Source organism: Chelonia mydas, chromosome 19 (genome assembly GCF_015237465.2).
Source record: "Chelonia mydas isolate rCheMyd1 chromosome 19, rCheMyd1.pri.v2, whole genome shotgun sequence".
In the NCBI taxonomy this organism is placed as follows: domain Eukaryota; kingdom Metazoa; phylum Chordata; order Testudines; family Cheloniidae; genus Chelonia; species Chelonia mydas.
In genome coordinates, this window is record NC_051259.2 from 9,750,931 (window position 1) to 9,771,497 (window position 20,567).

General features: G+C 51.2%; 1 protein-coding gene across 5 annotated transcripts in view; it reads left to right on the forward strand.

Annotated features, from left to right (window-relative positions):
• The first annotated feature begins 15,393 nt into the window (after nucleotides 1–15,393).
• The window catches only part of LIN28A (lin-28 homolog A), a 37,463-nt gene continuing 32,289 nt past the window's right edge, over nucleotides 15,394–20,567 (forward strand). For 3 of the 5 annotated variants that reach the window (XR_006286609.1, XR_006286610.1, XR_006286611.1), the window contains exons 1-3: nucleotides 15,404–15,612; nucleotides 16,183–16,383; nucleotides 17,313–17,497. Coding sequence is in view for 2 of the 5 variants with exons in the window: in XM_007064803.2 (XP_007064865.1) it covers nucleotides 16,353–16,383; nucleotides 17,313–17,497 (216 nt within the window). In the remaining 3 variants the exon portion in view is untranslated. Of the gene's footprint in view, nucleotides 15,613–15,783; nucleotides 16,076–16,182; nucleotides 16,384–17,312; nucleotides 17,498–20,567 lie in introns of those variants that run through there. The other 2 variants (XM_007064803.2, XM_043532387.1) reach the window with 2 other exon arrangements.

Sequence of the window (20,567 nt, forward strand, 5' to 3'; positions counted from 1 at the left end):
TTCAACTTAGACCCCTGCCTACACCAGGCAGCTGTGTCTTCGGGAGGCAGCATGGTCCAGTGCACTGGCCTTGGAGTCAGGAGCTCTGCCGCTCACATGCTGGGTGACCTCTGGCAAGCCACGTCCTTACCTTGTGCCTCAGTTTCCCCATCTGTAAAATGCAGCTAATGATGCAGACCTGCACTTTGAGATCTGTGTGGATAAAAAGTGTGATCTAAGCCCCACATATTATTCTGACTAGTGTGTGAGTCTGAAAGGGGGCATGCCGTTGTTTATTAGTACGCTGCTTGATCTTATATATGGATTGAGAGACATCTGTGGTTTTGTGGATGTACCATTGTGTTTGTGAGTGCATTTTTGTGGCTGTTTTCCACTGGCCGGCCCAGAGCAAGATGGTAAAGACACAAAATCGCATTTTTTACCAATGAACCTTTCAGTGAAAGCACCGGTAGTCACAATTTTGGCAAAACCTGGGATTTTTCACCAGCCACACACACTATTGTTACACACTGCTCGACAACAGCCTGGCCACTGATCCTGCTGGGATCCAGCCCCTGCTACTTGCTACTTTTCGGGACCTGCCCCGCTGTTAGCTACAGTTAGACATCTGTCCCAGTCGGCCATGACCCACTGCCAGCCACTGTTCAGTGAAAGCTGGTGAAAGAAACCAGCTTGCTCATCATGGGCACTGGCGATGCAAACCTCCCTCTCTAGCCATCGAATTTATCTAACTACTTTCTTATATGGCACTCATCAGGGCCACCTGAGGAGGGGAGCCCACGGAACAGTTTTTCCTGGGCCCCCCATTTGAGAAAGCCCCCAAACCTGAGTGGCACTGCGACACCACCCACTGAAATTTGTCCCGCAGCCCCTCCATCGTGAGCCGGACGGAGGGGCAGCAAGGCCAAACCCAAGTGACACTGAAACCCTGCCTGCCAGGCTGCAACGCCCACAGCAGGGAGCCAGGCCTAGCTGTGCGGGACAGGAGCCACTGCTGCAGGGTAGTGTGGGGCTGGTTTGGCCTCCAACCTTGCCCTCCCCTGCCCCACGGGCCTTCCCTCAGAGGTCATTTTTTTGGAAGAGTGGAGGGCTTGGTTTCAGATTTACCATGGGCCCCCCAAAACCTTTGGGAAGCCCTGCCTATCACTGGGATATTTGAGTGCTGGCCAAGATACCACGACCCAGGTGCTGCCTCTCAGAGGGAGGAGGTATCATCTCAGGCCTTAGGCCAGGGGTGGCCAACCTGTCTCTCCGGAGCCCCATGCGGCTCTTCAGAAGTTAATATGCGGCTCCTTGTAGAGGCACCGACTCTGGGGCTGGAGCTACAGGCGCCAACTTTCCAATGCGCCAGGGGGTGCTCGCTGCTCCGCCCCTGGCTCTGCCCCCACTCCACCCCTTCCCCTGAGCCTGTTATGCCCTCGCTCCTCCCCCTCCCGCTCCGAGCCTCCTGCACGCCATGAAACAGCGGATTGGGAGGTGTAGGACGGGATGGGGAGGCGCTGGGAGCCAGGGGGGAGCTTATGGGGGGGCTGCTGAGGGATTACTGTGGCTCTTTGGCAGGGCACATTGGTAAATTCTGGCTCCTTCTCTGGCTAAGGTTGGCCGCCCCTGCCTTAGGCTGTCTGAGAAAGCCAACAGAAGCGCCAGTGAAAAGCCAGTGAGTTCTGTGATACGGACACCCTCCTGCCGGGAACTGAGCTCGTGGGTGATGGGGCGCTGCACAGCCCAATCAAATGGCAACAACCTCTGGTCAAGGGCGAGATTTAACCAGAAAACCTAACGGTGAAAGGCTCCAAATAGCACCTGCAATTCCCTAGAATTCCCTCCAGCCTGTTAGCTGCCATTAAGCACCGGAGGGGGTAGCTGTAGCTTTGGCAATAGCTCAGTGCCACTCCAGCCGCCAGACACCACCCTCCCCGGCGGCTGCAGACTGGCACCAGGAATGTTCTTAGACGCAGCTAGCCACCGAACCCTGCAGTGGTTACACAGGAGCGAGGAGTCCGAGGCAGAAGATTTAGAGGCTGTCAGGGTGAGGGCTAAAGGTCAGCTGGGGTCAGAAAGTCCATTTCAAAGAGGTCACTGTCCACTTCTTTCAATCTAATGAAGCCATTATTTGTGCAAGTGACCGCTTGGCTTCCCGGCCCCTTGAAGCCGGGCAGCGCGCAGTGACCAGCCCTGAAAGAACAGGAAGGAGCCCCCTTCCCTTTACATTTGCCATTCTCCAGCCCAAGAAAACAACTACCCCACACACGAAAGTCTTACTTGGGGCCAGGCTTAATTTTATTAACCAAGGCCTGTGTCCAAAGCTCCTAGGGTTTCATAGCTGGATATTAAAGGGAAAGCTGCAGTGGGCTAGAAAGAGACCCTTGTCACTGTGTCAAATTAAGAAGAGCAAGACACTAAGGCCTGGTCTATAGGACAGAGTTAGGTCAACGCAAGGCAGCTTACATCCACCTAGCTATGGAGGTGTCTACCCGAAAATTTTGCTCCTGCTGACGTAACCACCCCACTATGCCAACTCAATAACCCCACCTCCACGAGCGACGTAGAGTCGACGTCGACGTAGTTAGGTCAATGCAGTGTCAGTGCAGACCCTGCGTGGCTTACATCGACTGTTACTGGCTTTCAGGAGCCATCCCACAATGCCCCACACCGACAATACAATCGGTACAAGCATGCCTGGTGCGGACGTGCCCGGCCGACACAAGAAGCAAAGTGTAGACATGCACAAGCGATGTGATTATTGCGGCAGCTATATGCCTACGTATCATAGAATATCAGGGTTGGAAGGGACCTCAGGAGGTCATCTAGTCCAACCTCCTGCTCAAAGCAGGACTAATCCCCAACTAAATCATCCCAGTCAGGGATTTGTCAAGCCTGACCTTAAAAACCTCCAAGGAAGGAGATTCCACCACCTCCCTAGGTAACCCATTCCAGTGCTTCACCACCCTCCTAGTGAAAAAGTTTTTCCTAATATCCAACCTAAACCTCCCCCACTGCAACTTGAGACCATTACTCGTAAATTAGGTTGACTTAATTTCAAAGTGTAGTCATGCCCTGCAGTCATGCCAGGATGGTGGGGACAATCCTGTCCCCACTGAAGTCAATGAGAATTTTGCCATTGACTTCAGCCAGGCAGGATTTCAGGCCTTACACATAGTTACAAGAAGAAATACCCAGGTTGGCAGCCCGCTAACAAAGTCTGAGACTCCGGAAATGTGTCTGAATGCAGAAAAGCATGAACAGACTTCCCCATCAGTGCAACGGATGATGATATTTTGTGGGGAGAGTGAAGTGATATATTTGATGCCCCCCCTCCCAAATTTTCAGAATGTACGTTACCGAATCTTTGGAAATCTCCTGCTGTCCCTGCACAGTCAAGGGATGCCCTGTATATCTCAAGTCTCAGAATCCATCAGCAGGCTGGATTCCTTGCTGGGATGTAGCGTTAATACATCAGTTCTCACACCGAGAGACGCCAGCCCCACTTACAGCGATGGAACTGAGAAAACAGTGACAGGCACTTCTAAGGACTGGTGCGAGAATTCTGATTTCATAGAATCTGAGGGACTAATTCTGCAAGCAGCCGCACTCTGGGGTGACCAGATGTCCCGATTTTATAGGGACAGTCCCGATATTTGGGGCTTTTTCTTATATAGGCTCCTATTACCCCCCACCCTCTGCCCCGATTTTTCACACTTGCTATCTAGTCACCCCACCGCCCTCGGAGATGTATTAACCAGTGCAGTTCGTCGGAGAGCCCCAGTGAGTTCAACTACGTACGTAAGTATGTGTCTCTAGGATCAGGGTTTGGAACCAGTCTGGAACTTTTCCTTTCCAATATTGGTAGTTAAATGGAAGGAGAGAAGCTAAATACACAGGTTCGCCCACCCCAGCTGCACACAGTTCTTGTAATTGTTTTAATGACTGTCACTCCCTGACAAGAAAAGGAGAGTGAAAAAGAGGGAGCCGGGAAAGGAGAGTAGGAAGGAAAGATGCACTGAGGTTTGAGGCAGAGAAAGAGAGAAGGAGACAGAGAAAGAGAACTTCCTCCCCTGAAGTTTTTCTTTCATTTGGAATATGATGCAACTCACAAAATAGCAGCAGAAAATAAATCCACGCTTCAGAGATGTCTCCTGATGACCAGAAGAGGTCGCTGTGTCCATCATAGCTCTCACACAGTCAGATCCCTATGGGGAATGCAGGTTGTCAGAGTCCACTAGGTATTTACAGGGCCAGGCAAGCATGTTGGGGGGAGGGGGAGGCAAAGGAAATCAATATGTTCGCACTCTTTCATGGCTGAGAGTGATGGTACTCCTCAAACGGTGAGTGTGCGAGACAGCCTGTGTGTTAGTGCGAGCGGGTGTGAACGTGTCAGGGTCAGTGTGAGTGTGCGAAGATGTGAATGTGCATGGGTGTGAGAGAGAAATGAGCGTGTATATGAAATGTGTGTGCGTGAGAGGGTGTGAAAGTGCATGTGTGTGGTTCCCTGGTCTATCGATTTCTTTCTCACCAGCGGACGTTTTCAGCCTCATGCGGCTTTCACGTGGGATCTCCTCATCTTGCGCTCTCAGTCTGAGACATGTGGGATTTTCCTGCGCCAGTAACGATCTCTGCTTGGGGCCTGAGCCTGTCCTCACTGAAGTCAATGCCAATGCTGATTTCAATGAGAGCAGCACGACCTTGTGGCTGTTGGGAGAGTGAGGTTCGATTCCTACTGTGCACCATCTCTGAATTTTAGCACAAATTCCTAAAGGAAAAGCCTAATTCCTTAAAGGCGCAAATCCCTGCCTTATGTCCTGGGGGATGTCACCAGAGCAATAGACTCTTGTGCACATCTCTGGACAGAGCCACGCACCAGAAGCAGGCTCTAGTGTCTACTTACCAATCCTTGTTCTGCATCATGGACTTGACTTTCTAATAATTTTAGCCTAGGCTAGGGTCCCCCCCATCCCCACCCTGAATTCAGACAATGGACATTTAACTGCTAACTTATTTTGTTCCCCTGGGAAATCCCTCACTGAGCTTTTATTAGCATGATTCCGGCCGTTGTTATCATTGTATGTCCACGGTATAGCAGGCCTGCTACTGCAGCATCTGAGCACCTAATGTGTGTATCTGCACAATGCCTTGGTGAGGTAGGGCAGTGCTATTACCCCTGTTTTACAGATGGGGAACCACAGCCCAGAGAGACTGTGTGACTTGCCCAAGGTCACACAGGAAGTCTATGGCCAAGCACAAAATCGAACTCCCGTGTCCTGAGTCCCAGGTTAGTAGCCTACCACTGGGCCAGCCTTCCTCCCGTTGCATACCAGAGCACCCCTGGCAAATCTGCAGACAGCCATTGCTGTGGGGGGAACCCTGTAGCTTTTGCAAAGAATCTGCTCAGCTGGGGCTGCATATCACTGAGCTGAGGTTACCTGTGGCCTAAGGTTTAGGAGCCACACATATATTGCACACATATATAGGGGCTGAGCACCCAACCACTGAAGTCGATGGAGATGCCGGCATTCCTTACCTCACAATCAGGCCGTCAATGGGTTGACGAGATGGGTCCAGGCCACAGCATTCAGATCCCTCTCTGGATTCTGATCAACCTCCAGTTTGGGGTGCTCCGATCGGGAGCTGTGGTTCTGCCCGTCTAGATGGAGAGGGGCCATTTGCTAAATCTGGATTTGGATCTGAGTTCTGAGTTTCATTCCCCGCCTGGTGCCAGGTTTCAGTTTGGGTCCCTCTCTGCTTTAACAGAAGGGGAAGTTCTCAACAGAGCTCCCCAAACCCCATCCCACTGCATGTCTACAGTCTACTGAATGTGGCTCTGCTCTGAGGTTAGTTACTTCCTGAAGAGAAACTGAACATGGCGCATGATGCAGAAGGGGAGGAGAACCATGGTCCTCACGATAATGCTTTGACTGTATGAAGCACCCTTTAGATATCAGTGAATGAAGCCTCGCAACATCTCAGCAAAGGAGGCCTTCTCAGCCCTGTTTAACAGACCTGGAAATTGAGGCACAGATTGGTTAAAAGCCTGATTTCCAGAGGTGATGTGTCCAAGGTCACACAGTGAATAGTGTCAGAGACAATAGCAGAACCCAGGAATCCTAACTCCCAAATGACTACTCTAACCACTAAGCCACAGTCTCCTTTTAAGCCTCTTGGGTGGGGCTGGGGGTGGGAGATGATCTGAAAACTGACTTCCTAGCAGACACTGTAAAGCAGCCGTAGAGAAGATACAGTGTCACCTGTGGAGGTGTCTGCTGGGCTCCGGGACCAGGGAAGAAGCAGGAGCAGGTGGAATCAGGTTACTCCAGTACATGGTTTGCAACACACAGTCCCAGAAGGCTGTGACAGGCACTTGCCCAGTTCAAAGATGGCTCTTACAGTTCAGCTGCGCACTTCATGCATCTCCTGGTTGGTGCAGAAAAACAGGCGCCGCTGAAGTCTATTGTCTTCCTCCTCACTCAGTGTCAAGGCAGCTTCCTGGAACATTCCAGCCCCTCCTCTCAGCCTGGGGCTGTTTTAAGGAGGCCACAAGACTGGCCTGCAGGGCAGTGTGGTTTGACCACAGCAGCTGCTAAACAGGGCCTCAGCTGCCAGGCCAGATACCACATCCCTAGCCCTGGCAGCTTGGGCCAACTGAGTTGTCAAGACCAGAAAAGTTGCCAGGTGACGTTCGCCTGAGTCACACCGTGTGGCCTGTGCACATGGATTTAATTCCCGTCTCCAACTGGTGAGATGCTGCAGGGCAACTCACCGCAGAGCTAGACGTGACAAAGGGAAGCAGTGGGTTCTCGAGCAGGATGCTCAAGCCAGCCTCCCCAGAGCAGATGCCAGCCTAATACAAGCCATTGTCCAAGGGGACCGGGCACGTCCTGCCTTCGGTAAGACACCTGCTGCTCAGAATGACATGGCAGTGAGATCGCAATGGGATTCAGGGGTGTGGCCAAGTTCTCCTCTTACAATTGTTTCAATTCCATGTTAATCTCTTTGGCTCATGGGGTATAAATAGGCCCGGGGCAGCAATGGAGGGAAAGGGAAAGGGCTGGAGGGTGAGGCTTGCCGAGCAGCATCCTTTGTTTACTCTCAGTGTTCTGGCCTGTCTGGTCACCTAGGTAACTGGAAAAGGGAAAAAGCTGATGTGCTGAAAAATTATATTACATTGGAGAGTCGGCATCGCAATCCACCTTCATCTCAGCACCTCCATCCAGGCATTTCTGCGGCTGGGAGTTCCAGAGGCCTTGACGAACATAGCGAACAAGGGGGCAGCAGGGAGAGATGTGCCACGGGGGCTCTTGTTAGGCGAATAGAGAGTCAGGGAGAGACTGAGGTCTTAGCAGGAAACTTTCCCCTCTGAGAAATCAAAGTAACCAGGGATAATAACCAAATCAGCCAAAACGCTTCCATTTGGCTTCACCATGACAAAGAACTTCCTGCGATAAGCCGTAGCCTCCAGGCACTCTCCTGCCAAGGGAGTCAACCAGACAAGAGTGAGACACTCAGATCTATAGAGCTCCCTTTCTACCAGAGAAGGTCTAAGGAATGCAACTTTCCAAGTATTTCCTGATCTGAAATGAGTCAGAGCTGAACGAGAGATCCAGACATAAGGGACCTTCCTGCCAAGGGGATCAGAAACATGCAAGAAAGGTGGCCCCAGACCAAGTAAGTCTCCTAACAATCACAAGCTCTCTGTGGTTCTCTACACACATAAGGTATTGTTTGGTATTCAGAGTCTAGGGTTTGCCATGTATCCCATAGAGGATTGGAGATGCAGGTAAGCACCTACTGGAGACACCTCTCAATATGATGGAAGGAGAAATGGATTGTTCAATTCGAAGACAATAGGAAATGGCTCTCTTCCTTTGAACTCCTGATGGCATGACCAAACACAGAGCTTGCAATGTTGCAGTTGGATTTGCTGAATTGAAGTGTCCCTCTCCTGCAGAGGTAAGTGGCTGGCGGAGCACAATGACCTTGGGTCACCCAGATGCTTGGAGAGACTCTGATGAGAAGTGAAACAGAACCGAACAAAGTGAGCTCCCAGCTGAGTGTCCTCACTTCACCTTTAATCAGGATGCCCAGCTTAGCGACCCCAAAAACCATGTAACAGCAAGAGTGTGAGGACCACACAAACCATATATCACACAGCAAATTAAATGCACGTGGCCGTAGTATTTGCTTGTGGTTGTTTCACCTTGATGGATGAATAGAAACTCTCTGTCTGCAGAGATTGCCAGTGGTGAGAATTTACAGGTGATCAGCTTTGTCCTCACCCCGCAGTTACCTGGAGAGAGCTGCAGTTTAGGGAGCAGTTTGTTCACATGGCTCTGCAAGGAATTCTCTCTCCAAATTCTGTTCTCAGGTATAAATCATGGGTGACTCCACGGAAGTCGATGGACTTATTCCGAATTTACCCCAGTGTAACTAAGAGCAGAATTTAGCTCCCAAATGAGATCTGGTCTAATAGATTGTGCACCGGTCTAAGAGCTAGGAACTCTTGTGTTCTCTTCCCAGTTCTTCCACTGATTCGCTTTGTGAATTTAAGCAAATAGTTTAACGTGTCTGTGCCTTGGTTTTCCCAAGCTATAAAATGGGGGAAATAATATTAACCTGCATTACAGGGATCATTATGGTTACTGGTGAGATAATGTCCATACAGTGCTTTGAAGGAATGAAGTGCTATATAGGGTCCTATTACTCTCCCACTGAAGTAAATTATAAAATGCCGATTGAGTTCAACAGCTTCAAGATCTGGCCCTAGGTGCTAAGTATACTTATTACCTTAGGTTATATATTGAGAAGGTCAGCAGTTGTTGAACGCACATATCATTTCAGCAGCTGAGGAGCTAAATTGAAGCTGTAAGGGATGGCTTGATAATTAAACTGAAATTTAATTAGAGGAAATTAACTGATTATATTGTTGTTGAGCTCTTTTGTGGTTTTTATATTTTTCAAGGCAAATTGTTAGTATAGTTCATTCTACTGTATCCTAGGTGGAAGTGAAGAATTCATCAGGAATGTTTACATCAGGACAGCCTGGCTCAGGAGATTGCTAATTAGAGATGGAGCTTTTCACCTCTAGGTTGCAGGTTCATACTGAGCCTAGGTCAGTAGTAACCAAAAGTCATTACCATCTGATAGCTGTTCACTGGACTATGTGAAATGAATTGTGGGGCTCATTTGAGTTCCCAGGGGACAAGCATGCACATCGCACACACACACACAACAATACTCATCCCAATTGGCACTAATTGTTATCCTTGTTGGTAGTGAGAGCAGAGAGGCTGAGGATTGAATTGGTGTGGCGATAAATCTTCTCGCTCCTAGAGATGGTACCTCACGGCCCTGATTCAACAAAAGCACTTAAGCTTGTGCTTACCCTCCAGCGTGTGCTTTGCTCATTTGTGTTCCGTGTTGGGGATGGGACAGGGAGTGGGGGATGCAAAGGAAAATTGCCATGACTGCTTGTGGGGCCTATTTTATAGATACAAAGAGGACCTCATTTTCCAAGGCTTTTCATCTGCCACTTTCCACAAGCAGTAAAGTTTGGGTGTGGCTTAGGTGTCATTGGGAAGCTAGTGTTCAGAACTCTTACAGAAATCTGCTGAGCCATTTTCTGATCTCATTAACCCCAGTACAAATCAGGTGTCACTTAGCGAATGACAATGGAGTTACTTCAAATGTCTATCATGTAAATGAAACCAGAATAAGAAAATTACAGAATATTTACTGTCAAGAGAGACATTACAAAGTCTTTACTAACAGTTACAAGGCAGACAAACATATAGCCAGGTACAAGGATAATGGTATACAAGGCACCAAGGAAGGGGAAATGAAGTTCTAAGGTTAGAATGTAGAGGCTGGATCCTGCCAGGGACTGAGCACTCTAGCCCTTTACCGGCCCTTCACTTAAGCATGTGAGTGGTTCCTTTGAAGTCAAAGTTAAGTTTAAAGTTAAGCACATGCTTAAAGCGCTTTGCTGGAGCTGTGTCAGAGCACTGGGCATTATACAAGATTAAGCCATAGGAGGGAATAACGTGTCTGATGATTTAGAAAGGTTAATGAATATATATGCATATTCAACGTTGCTTTCTAGTAGAGACAAAAGGGGGATATGAAAAGGAAGGGGTGACACAAATAGTATACCAGTGAGCCGTTCCTTCAGGAGCTTCTGAGAGAGCCGGTTCTATCTTATCTATGTAAGTTCCTATATTGATGGCCATCCCCATGATGTAAGCACTAAGCTCCGGTTCAGGCTAAGTTGCTCTCCATTTAATTATTGATGATGTTTATTACAGTAGTGCCCAGAGGCCACCCAAGATCCCATCCCCATTGGGCTTGGCACTGTACAGATATAGGGTTAGTGACAATCTAAGCTGAGAGACTGACAGACAAAAGGATATGACAGACAAGCAGAGAGTTCCCCACTCAGTAAAGGAGGCAACCCATCAGAGGTACAGACCCCTTCCCCCATGTCTAGTCCATTAACTGTCATGTCTGGAGTGATGCCGAGCCCACTGGCATCAGTTTGGACAGAAAGTGGGGACCCGGAGGCAGTGCTCCTCCCCAACACTTACTTTGTGCTCAAGCAATTAGGTGCCAGGGCTCAAGCAATTTTTTTTACATTCATAACTTGTGCAGCAAGCTCAGAGGTGCTGGGGCTATGAACTGCCAAGCCCAGAGGTGTTGGGACTCCGCCCTGCCAAGCCCAGAGGTGCCAGGGCTCAGCCCTGGCAAGCCCTGACACAAATTAAGCAGGGCCTGGAAGGTTTCAGCAATCCTCCTGCTGAGTTGTACTCTGTGGTCCAGTGCAGGGTGTTGCTGTCCTGGCCCCAGCACAAGAAGGCTTGGCCTGACTTCCAAGATGAGCAATGGAAGCTGTTGGTAAAGAATGACTACAGGGGCTTCCTGGGCTCTCTGAGGCCCTGCCCAGCCTCCAGCACTGATTTCTTGGGCAGTCGCTGAAGTGGCCTTCACTCTGATATATATTTACATATTTTTGTCCTGCGCAGATTGGCCCATCTCCCCCATGCTAGGAAGATGAATGCTCTGACCATCAGGTGTCACCTCCCCATGGCAGGTTAGTAGATCCCCTTGGACTTTATATTTTCTCTCCCAATCTCTGTAGCTATCCTTTCTTGATCCATGTCAGCTACAACTTACAAATGCAACAACATGCCAAGGAAGATGCTTACTAGCTTATGTAGCTGGTGCCAATCTCTCCCTGTATCTGGGATACACTTATTCCTGATAGTGATGAGGGAATGAAAGAAGAGAACATAAGGGTCAGAACCATCCCTGCCTAAATCCATTCACTTTGACTGAGTTACATCAGAGCTATTTCTGAATGGTCCTTCATTTTCAGACTGAATAATGGGTCCTTCTGATCATAGTGTCAAGGGGCATATTTCTCCCCTAACTAGACTCTGTACAAATCAAGAGTCACAGGTATCCCCCCCCCCCCCCCCGGAAGTTTATTGCCTCAGAAATCTACTGTCATAAAACCACCCTCCCGAATCACTGCTGGGAAGGTTTGATCAGTTCCCTAGAACTGCATTTCCCTACCTGCTTATCTGCTCTGGGAAGATGAATCTGAAAGTTTGCAACAGTTGCATGGTGAGACTCATGGTGCTTGTTCTTATGAGCAGGCCTAGCGTGTCCTGCAAATTAAATACACCTCTGACTTTGTGAGTCATGCCTAAATAGGTATCCATTAATTGGGTAATAATTATTAATAACCCAGATTATTAAAATATTACAACAGTGATGCAACATAATTATTTAGAATAATAACACTTGTTCAGATGTCCTAATATCTCGAGTCACATGACATGATATTCAATCCAAAAAGTGAAGCTAAGGGGGGAAAAGCGGGGAGGGGGGGATTATTCAGGCCTTTCTTCCATTATTTTATATTGCGTCTCAGAAATATTGAGCAGTACCCCTAGTTTTTCGATGATCAAAATACACTCCACAGACTCCAGCCACTTCCTATAATCAAAGACGGCAGTTAACACCCAAAGAAAGCTTTGCATTGACTGCAAAACTGGAACTATTAGAAATAACCATCAAGGCAAGATTTAAAGATAACCGCGTTGAGATGTTAGCAACGCAACTGAATTGTCCTTTCCCTCACAATTATGGACACGCTAGATAAAAGAGGGGCGGGGCGTGGAATGTTTAACAAGTTAGATTCGGGTTAAGAAAAAAAACTGAATCATTTTTCGTGTGTGTTTCTGGGCTTGTCTAGAAAATGAAAATCCCCACTCAGAGCCCTGGACAGCGTGAGGCCGATCTGCCTTTCAGCACCAGGGACAACGACAGGCGGCGCTGACCCAGCAAGTCAGCACCCTGGACAGAGCATTGGGATTCCGGTTTGATCCTGAATTCTCTCTTTCTCCCCCCATCCTAGTCTAAACTGGACGCGCTTGGCTGGCCCCCCGGTGAACGGGGCTACTGAAGGGGTTGGTAGCCCACAGACAGATAAGGTACTGAGCCAGAAGCACTGCTTTAAAGCCTCCCCACTTGCCCCTTCCAGCAGGGTGAGTGTAGCAATGTGCAAATCGGTGAATGTTGAATGTGAATCCTGGGCTAAGCAGGAATCGAGTTATTGCAGAGCCCAGAGAGACGTCAAATGTTGCCTTGGCCAAACTCGCCAGCTCACCGGCAGGATCCCTTCGGGAAAGGAAAGGGGGAACCAGCTTTAGAATCGGCACCTAACCCAAGAGTTCGAGTGACGTGGGGGAGAGGAGAAAGCCCCAGGAAGCGGGGTGGCGGGTCCTGACTGTGCAATGAAGGGACAGCCCGGCCCAGCCGGGGTTAGCGGGGCTCTCAGAGCCCCCCTTTTTGCGGGAGTTCCCCCAGCCTGGGCAGAGGGAGGAGCGGGGAGCGCTCGGCCAGGCACTGTCCGGCGCTAGCCTCGGAGACCCAGCCCCAGGCTCTGGGGGTGTCAGTTGCGGGGTGTCCCGGCCCCTCCGAAACGGGAGTGAAATTCTCGCCTCTTGTCAGTCCCCTCGGCTGTTCCCCCCTTTAACTCCAGGTCAGTGCCTGGGTGCCGACAGCGCCCGGTTCAAACCCAGCTGCTGAGCGCGGCGGGGCCTCCTGCCAGTTCCCACTTTGGCTCTGATCTCTCTTCTCCGCCGGCCTTTGGTCCTCCTTCGGGCAGGGAAGGGCCGACCCGCGTCCCCTGCACAGATCGCAGCCGGCTCGGGGCGAGGAAAGACCAATGGCTCGGCCTTGATCAGTGCCCGGGAGGGAGATTGTCTCTTCTCCTACACACCCTGCAGCTAACCGCCGCTTCCCTGAAACGGAGCCACTCCGCTGTTCGGCGAGTCTCCGCGTAGCGCCCATTTCCCACGCGGGTGGTTTTAATGAATGAACAACAACAACAACAACAAAAAAAAAAAAAGGAAAATCTCCAGCCAACCTCGCCATTTGAAAATTAAAAATAGCAATCCCCTTAAAAGTGACCTGGCGAGAGCTTGGTTTTCCTGGCCGCCAGGAATGATCACTCATCAGTGTCAATCGTTTTTAATTTACAATTAACATGTTTTTTATTGGAGGGGGGGGAGGAAGTACTAATTCTAGTTTTGAAGTCCCGCCTCCTGCCCCCAAAACAAGCAAGGGAAAGGGACCGTGTGAGCTCTTTGGAATCGGAGGAGCCAGGGGGACGGAGCGTGGGTAGAACCAGAGGGAGCGCGGGGGATGGACGGAGTGTGTTTTCTTTGAGCAATCCCTATATAGACCATATAACGGCCCACGGGCATCTCTGTGCATTGGAAGCGGCCTGTAGCCGAAGGAACCCCATTTCAGAGCAGGGTGTGGCAGGTTTGTTATGGGGCGGTAGAAAGAGACACCGGTTTCCGCGGTCTGGGGGTGCCCCCCAGGAAATCGGGACGTGGGAGGGGGGGATCTTTTGTCCCTGCTCGCGGGCTTGGAAGGAACCGCTAGGAGATCACCCACATTGTCTCCAGGAACAAGCAGTCCCTTTACAAATAAAAGAGGCGAGGACCGGGAGGCCGAGGTGGGCTTGGCCGGAGCTGCTCTCGGAGTTGGGATAAGAGGCGCTGTCCCTTTAAAAGTTCAGCCTTGCTCCGGGGGAATAGCTCGCTGGCATTGTCCAGTTTGAACTGAGCGCCGGAAATGGAGCCTGCACTGGTCACTCAGCCATTGTCCTGGGCCAGCCATGAAATCTCTCCCCGGGGGTGGAGGGGGGGAGCTTGGAGATACCCACCCCTGCGAAACTCAGCTCCCTCCAGCCCCCACCTCTTCAGGCCATGCAAATCGGGACCCTCGGTTGCAAATGCAGCCCCCCCCAGCCAGCCCCTCCCCCAAGCTACTTTTAGTGGAGGGAAGAAAGCGCCCCCCCCCCCGAATAGCCAAATGGGTCATTTCCGCTCCAGATATGTAATGCCAAATATGCTGGCCAGAGAGAGCCTAGAGTTCACACCCCACTCCCGGGGCGCGGGCGATTAATCCCGGGACCCAGCATTTCACGGAGAGCAAGTGGATTTCCCAGACAGGAACCCCCTTCCTTAGGGGTCTCTCCTCTGCTGTGCGCCTGGGAACCCCCACCCCCGGGGGTCTCCAATCCCATCCATCAGCCCCGATGAAGCATTGATCGCATCTCATTTGATCTGATTGCCTTTTAACCAGCTCTCAGGCTTCGCTTCCAATCCCCCCTGCCCACCCCAGAGGCCCGGCTGTAGTGGGGGGAGAAAATAAGATCACCATGTTTATCCCTGAACTTTACATGTATGAGGGGCAAAGATATTTATGCCCTGCCTAACTTATTGTGAAGGGGCGAGATCGGAAAATACTTTATAAAAAGAGTGATTGGAACAGATTTAATTCCCAGGTTGTAATGCAACGCTTCCCAAAACAACTCTGTGATTTGGGGCCAAAAGAACCGTTTACAGGGGATTCGATCTGGGTGACTTTCGTTTTAACATCCTGTTTTTCCTCTGGCTGGGGGACATGGCTTCTGTTTGCTGGTATTTCTACCCCGTGTGCAACAATGAAATTTACAACTCTGAGTGGAGCTCCCCAAATTGTTACCACCAGCCTTTGATTTTAAACCACGGAACAGGGGCGGGATCTCTTAATTCGTCTTCCACGTGATGCATCGAACCAAAAAATCGGTTTGCTCCCCCCCCCTTCATAAAACATCCCTTTGTGTTTTCTTCTCCTCCCCCCTTAAGACTTTGTTTGTTTGTTTAAAAAGAAATCTTCCTGGGGAAATTTTAACTAAAGCCCAGCATTGAATAAATAACTCTGGGGGGTGGTTCAAAAGCAGGGTTGGGTCATTTCAATTCCGCTCGAATCAGAAATTTGGGAAGCCAGATGACTCCAATCGCAGGTGGTTTAAAATTAATCCATCACCAGAGAGCAATAAACGGGGAAACAATCAAAGGCGCCCCCCACCCCATTAATTCCAGATCCTCCTAGGAGCAACTGCCCATGACTGAGTATTTTGGGAGAGGGTCCCTCACGATTCCCTTCCTCTACCCCTAACAGTGGTACCCCCGCTCTCTCCTCTCCTGGGGAAGGGAATTGGCCGAGAAAGGTTTAAAGGGCCAAGCAGGAATGAAGCGGGAGAGCTCTCATTTTAAACAGGTCAGCTAGAGTCCTGCCTATCATCTCCCAGCCAAACTGACTAGAGGCTGGGGGGGGGCGGGAAGGGTACAGCGGTTAATAGTGTCCTGAAGGGGGTGGAGTGGAGTGCAAAGGGGGGTTGGGAGGGGTCATTCATTTTTTTTTTTGGTCTTGACAGGTGGTTTCTGTCCGTGATTGGCCCGCTGTGGGGTTTGCACTCGCAGGCAGCCTCCCCCTCCCTTAAAACAAAAATCCCTCTTGGAATGTATAATTATTAGCAAGGGGGGGAAAGTAACTGAGTCAGGTGGGGGAGGGGGAGGAAGGGGACACGTGAAACCCACACTCTGATAAAACAGAGCCATGGATGTCTAGGCAAGGCGGGCTCCCCCCCCCCCCCCCCCGGCTTCAGCAGGCGTGATGAAGTAGGAAAAGGGGGAAAGTGAAATTAACCAGGGCTGTCCCGCAGCAGGCAGCATGGCAGAAGGTGACTCCCCCCACCCCCACCTCCGGGAGGGGGGGAGAGCTCAGGGGTGTTGGCGAGGCGGGAGAGAAGGAGGAGGCATGGCTCTAGGGGTTGCTATTGTCTCTTAGAATTTGGGATCCTTGGAAAGCCCTTGGGCCCTCCCACCGCTATTGTTGGAGTGAAGATGTAGCACGCTGAGTCTTCTTTTGGGGGCTGAGCTGCGGTGCCACCCTCCCGGCTGGCTGCAGAGCGGAGGGGATTCCGGCCGCAGCTCAGGCTTTTGCAAAGGGGGCGCAGGATGGGTTCCGTTTCTAACCAGCAGTTTGCAGGTTCGGTGCTGCTTCATTACAGCCTTGGTCGATTTGGGGGGGGGTTCACCGCTACCAAAAATGATCTGTTTTGTTTGTTTCAGCTTTGTGGGAAGAATCCACCCCCGGGTGCTTTAGATTTAGCAACTCACTGAACGAATGAGTGCTTTCCCCCCCTTTTTTTCCTCCGGCGTGCGGGGGGTTGGGGGGGGGATAGTAAATGAAATCAGTGCATCACTGCAACATGTGCTTTCCTCTGGGGTGAGAGTTGGGACGTTGTGGGCTTTTGGGGGGATTTTGTGAAGACTGGGCGAATCTAGCAGCTGGGAAAGGGGGGCGGGAGTGGAGAGGGTGCCTTTTAAAATGGGAGATCAGCTGATTTCGAGAGGCAAAAACTTTTCGGGGGGGGATTTTTCTTTTATTTCGCACCATTTGGGAGAGAAGGGGGTTCAGTCCCTCTGTCTCTTGGAGCTAATCGAGGTTAATTGCAACTGGTTTAGATCAGCATAACAAAATTATCCTTCTAGGGACAGGAGATTGATTTCCCCCCCCCCAGCCCCCTTTGCGATCAGACTTGGGTGACCCGTACTTCATGTCGGGGTGGGGGTTCGGTGCATTTGCTTTAGATTTGGGGGAGAGGGAGACTCCCCCGCCCCCCAAAGGAGCAAAGGCTCTGGCGGTTTCTCTAAGGCGAGTGTGGAGCCGCCTGGCTTGGTGCGCGCAGCTGGATTGCAAGCAGCAGCCGCCAGGAAGAGTCCTAGGGAATCGGGGGGTCTCAGTAGTGGGGGGGCCCCCTCCGGTGGGAGGGGAAGGGCAGGGGCTGCAGAGGGAGCCTCGATCATGCTCCCATGGGCGCCCCAGCCGCTGGTCCCCATCTCCGCACTATGGCGAGGGCGGCTCTCCTGGTTCCTTCTCCCCTAGCTCAGTGGGTCTGGCTTGGATGTTTCCAGGTGGCTGTGCGAAGACGGGCGAGGAGCCCGCGGGAGACTCCCCCAAGCCAGACGGGGAACCCCAGCCCCTCCACGGCTCCGGGATCTGCAAATGGTTCAACGTGAGGATGGGCTTCGGTTTCCTCTCCATGACCAGCAAGGAGGGCACTGCCCTGGACGCCCCCGTGGATGTCTTTGTGCACCAGGTAAGACTGGGGGGGGGGGGCTTCTCCGAGGCCAGCGTGGATCCAGGGGCTTTTCAGCCTCCTCCGCCGGTCCCTGGGCAGGGCGGTGGGGCTGGGCGGTTTACGGCCTAGGAAGCTGGCAAAGATTTCAGCTCAGCCCTGGGGGCAGCCCGCTCTGAGTGGGGCGGCCGGGGGCATTCCCACCCCCGTGCTGGGGGGGGAGAGGTGCGTTTGGACACGGGGGAGTCCCCTGCATTGGGGCTTCTGCTTTGTGAAGCCTCTTGGGGAGGGGGTAGCTCCAGCCTGTTTCTGAGGCTCCCTCCCCCCCCCCCCCACATCTCAAGCCAGCTTCATCAGCCCCACGAGTGGGGGAGGGGGGGCAGGGAAGGGGATCCCCATGCCACGCTGGGCCTGCAGGGATTGCGGCCTTGCCTCGGGAGCTTTGGGATTAGCGCTTGTTCCTTGTGATTGTTTTTGCCTCCTCTCTCCCTTCCCACTTCCTCAGCCCCGTGGGGACCGGGGGACTGGTTCGCCAGGGCCAGCTAGTTGGGGGATTTGGGGACGAGCTTCCCCTCGGGAATACCTCCAGGGAGCCAGCCCTCCTGCAGCGTATGTAAAAGGGATACCTGCTTGATCCCTTTTTCTGTCCACAATGGCTCATGTGGGAGCCCATAAGGCTGGGCAGGGAGCTGCTATAGGCGTTGAGAGGCTAGGGCTGGGGGCTGGCTGGAGAGGGGTTTGTAGGCAGGCACCCTCCTGCTTAAAGTGGGGTGGAAAGCGCTCCCTTCCGGGTACTGGAAGTAGAAATAATGTCCCGGGGCCTGCATGGATGGTGGGAGCGGGAGTGGATGGAGGAAGAAGTGTGCTGAGAGATGGGGGGCCAAGACAGTGAATTAGAATAGGCTTCCCACCCCATTCCAAAATGATGGAATCACTCACACGCTCATTGGGCTACAGGGCACAGGTTAAAACACTTTGTGCCCTGACCGTGGTATGATTAGGTCCCATCTAGGAGAGAATCATGTTTTTAGAAACCCCGACCCCCACGCTGTGGCTGTTAACAATGGGCAGTGCCCGTTGACCATGTCCACACTGAAGTTAAAAATCATCCACCTTTTGATCCCTCTGGTGTAACACGGCTGTGTCCTTAATGTGCTGTAAAATGGGATTGGAGACAAAAATCTAAGCCGGTCAGAGACGGGTTCTAGCCCTGGCACTACCTAGGCTGAGACCATTTCTTCACGTGGTGTGATGGGGTCTCCTTTCTCTTGCTCTAAAGAAGCAGAAAAATCTTACAACCCCCACCCCCAGAAAAGTCCTCCACAGTATGGAGGGAACGGGGTGCAGGCCCAGTCTCGGTTTGCATCTGCATGTGACAGGCCTATGAAACCTGTGATCTGGGTGAATGCCAATCTAGGGAAATGGTCGTGGGCATCTTCTGTGGCACCAGCTTTTAAAAATCTCCCTGCCTGTGAGGGGCAGGGACTCTGCTAGCCTCAACCTTAGGTGCTGGAACTAGGCAGGGTGCTGCACCCCCTGGCTTGCAGCGGTTTCCATTATATCCAGGGTTTCCAGTTTGGTTTGATGGCTCTCAGCACCCCCACTGTACAAATTTCTCCAGCACCCCTGCCCGCAACCATTTCTGAGCCTTATTGCAGCTAGAGTTCTGGTTCAGGAAAGCACTTTAAAGCATGTGCTTAAATCCCATTGAAGCCAATGGGACTCAAGTGCTTTGCTGAATCTGCCTTACACTGCAGCATAGGTGGTCTCTGGGGAAAGCCCTGGGGCCTGGTTCTGCATTTCTTAAGGTGTGTCTACACTGCAAGTGAAGGTGTGATTGTTACACAGCTAGGCGGCACATGGGCTAGCAACCAGGGTATGTACCCAGGGTCCTCAATCAGCTTATACTCTGGATGCTAGCCTGTGCCATCATGTCTACACTGCAGTTGTTACCCATGCCAGCTAGATTAAAGCTAGCACAGGGATGACTACCCATGCTGCAGTCCACCTTCACTTGCAGGGTAGACATACCCTTAGAGATATCTGCATGATCTCTGTTCTGGTTCTGCATCTTTCAAAGGCCTTAGCTACCCTGGATTCAGGCTGACCCAGGTTAAACACAGTCTGCCCAGCCAGTGTGGACACAGTATAGCTGGCTAATAGTAGGGCTGAAGGGTAGCTGAATCTGGATTGTGTTTGTTGTTGTAAACAACATGTTTGCTATTTATTCCTAGATGGCACCAAAGAAACTTGTTCTCTTCATTGAAAAGTTGATGTGGTGCCTGTAGTGTAATATCCTGCAACAGACTCGATCATTAAATGGACATTACGTTATGTGAAAACCACTGAAAAAGCGGAACTTAGAAATGGACATATTGATGGCTCCTGAATATCATGAGACCTCCAGAAAAGAGGGTTCCTTCCGGGGGTAGGCTGAGTGCCATTGTTTAAAGAGTTCAGAACAGGGCTTTCCCAGAGTTCAGGGTGTTTCAAATGCAGGGTTTTGGTTATAACCTATCCCTGCCGTTGAGGAAGCTGTGTGTTGGAACCACAAGATTGAATGGAGGTGGGGTCTGGATTCTCTTTCACCTTCTGCTCCAGGAGGGAATGGCTCCTGCGGTCATGGCTGATGGGGAATGATAGGGCAAATCCCAAAGTGAATGAACGTGGAAAACTGAATTCTTTTAGCCTGGGAGAATGCAGTCAGGGAGGTGGCGTGGTGTAGAACAGAAAGGAAACTGCTTTTGCTCTAATTACACAGGCCTTTAGATGCATACTAAACATTTGTTTGAGTTTGCAGGAGGTTGATTCAGATTGGCTGGGAAAACCCAGTTCCTGGGACTAGTCACTAGATCCAGTAAATGACTGTGCCAAGTTCTCTGTTAGAAGAAGCGACTGGATCTTTTGTGTGTGTGTGTGAGAGAGAAATTCAATGTGACTCCTGGCTAATGGAGTCTGGTAGGAATGCTCTGTTCTCCCCAGCATTTATTGCCCCCAGTCAGTCTAGTTTTCTGATTGCAGTCACTAACATTCCTGCACAAAAAAGAATTAGCCAGGGTGTGTCTGCCTGTTGTATCTCTCACAACCCACT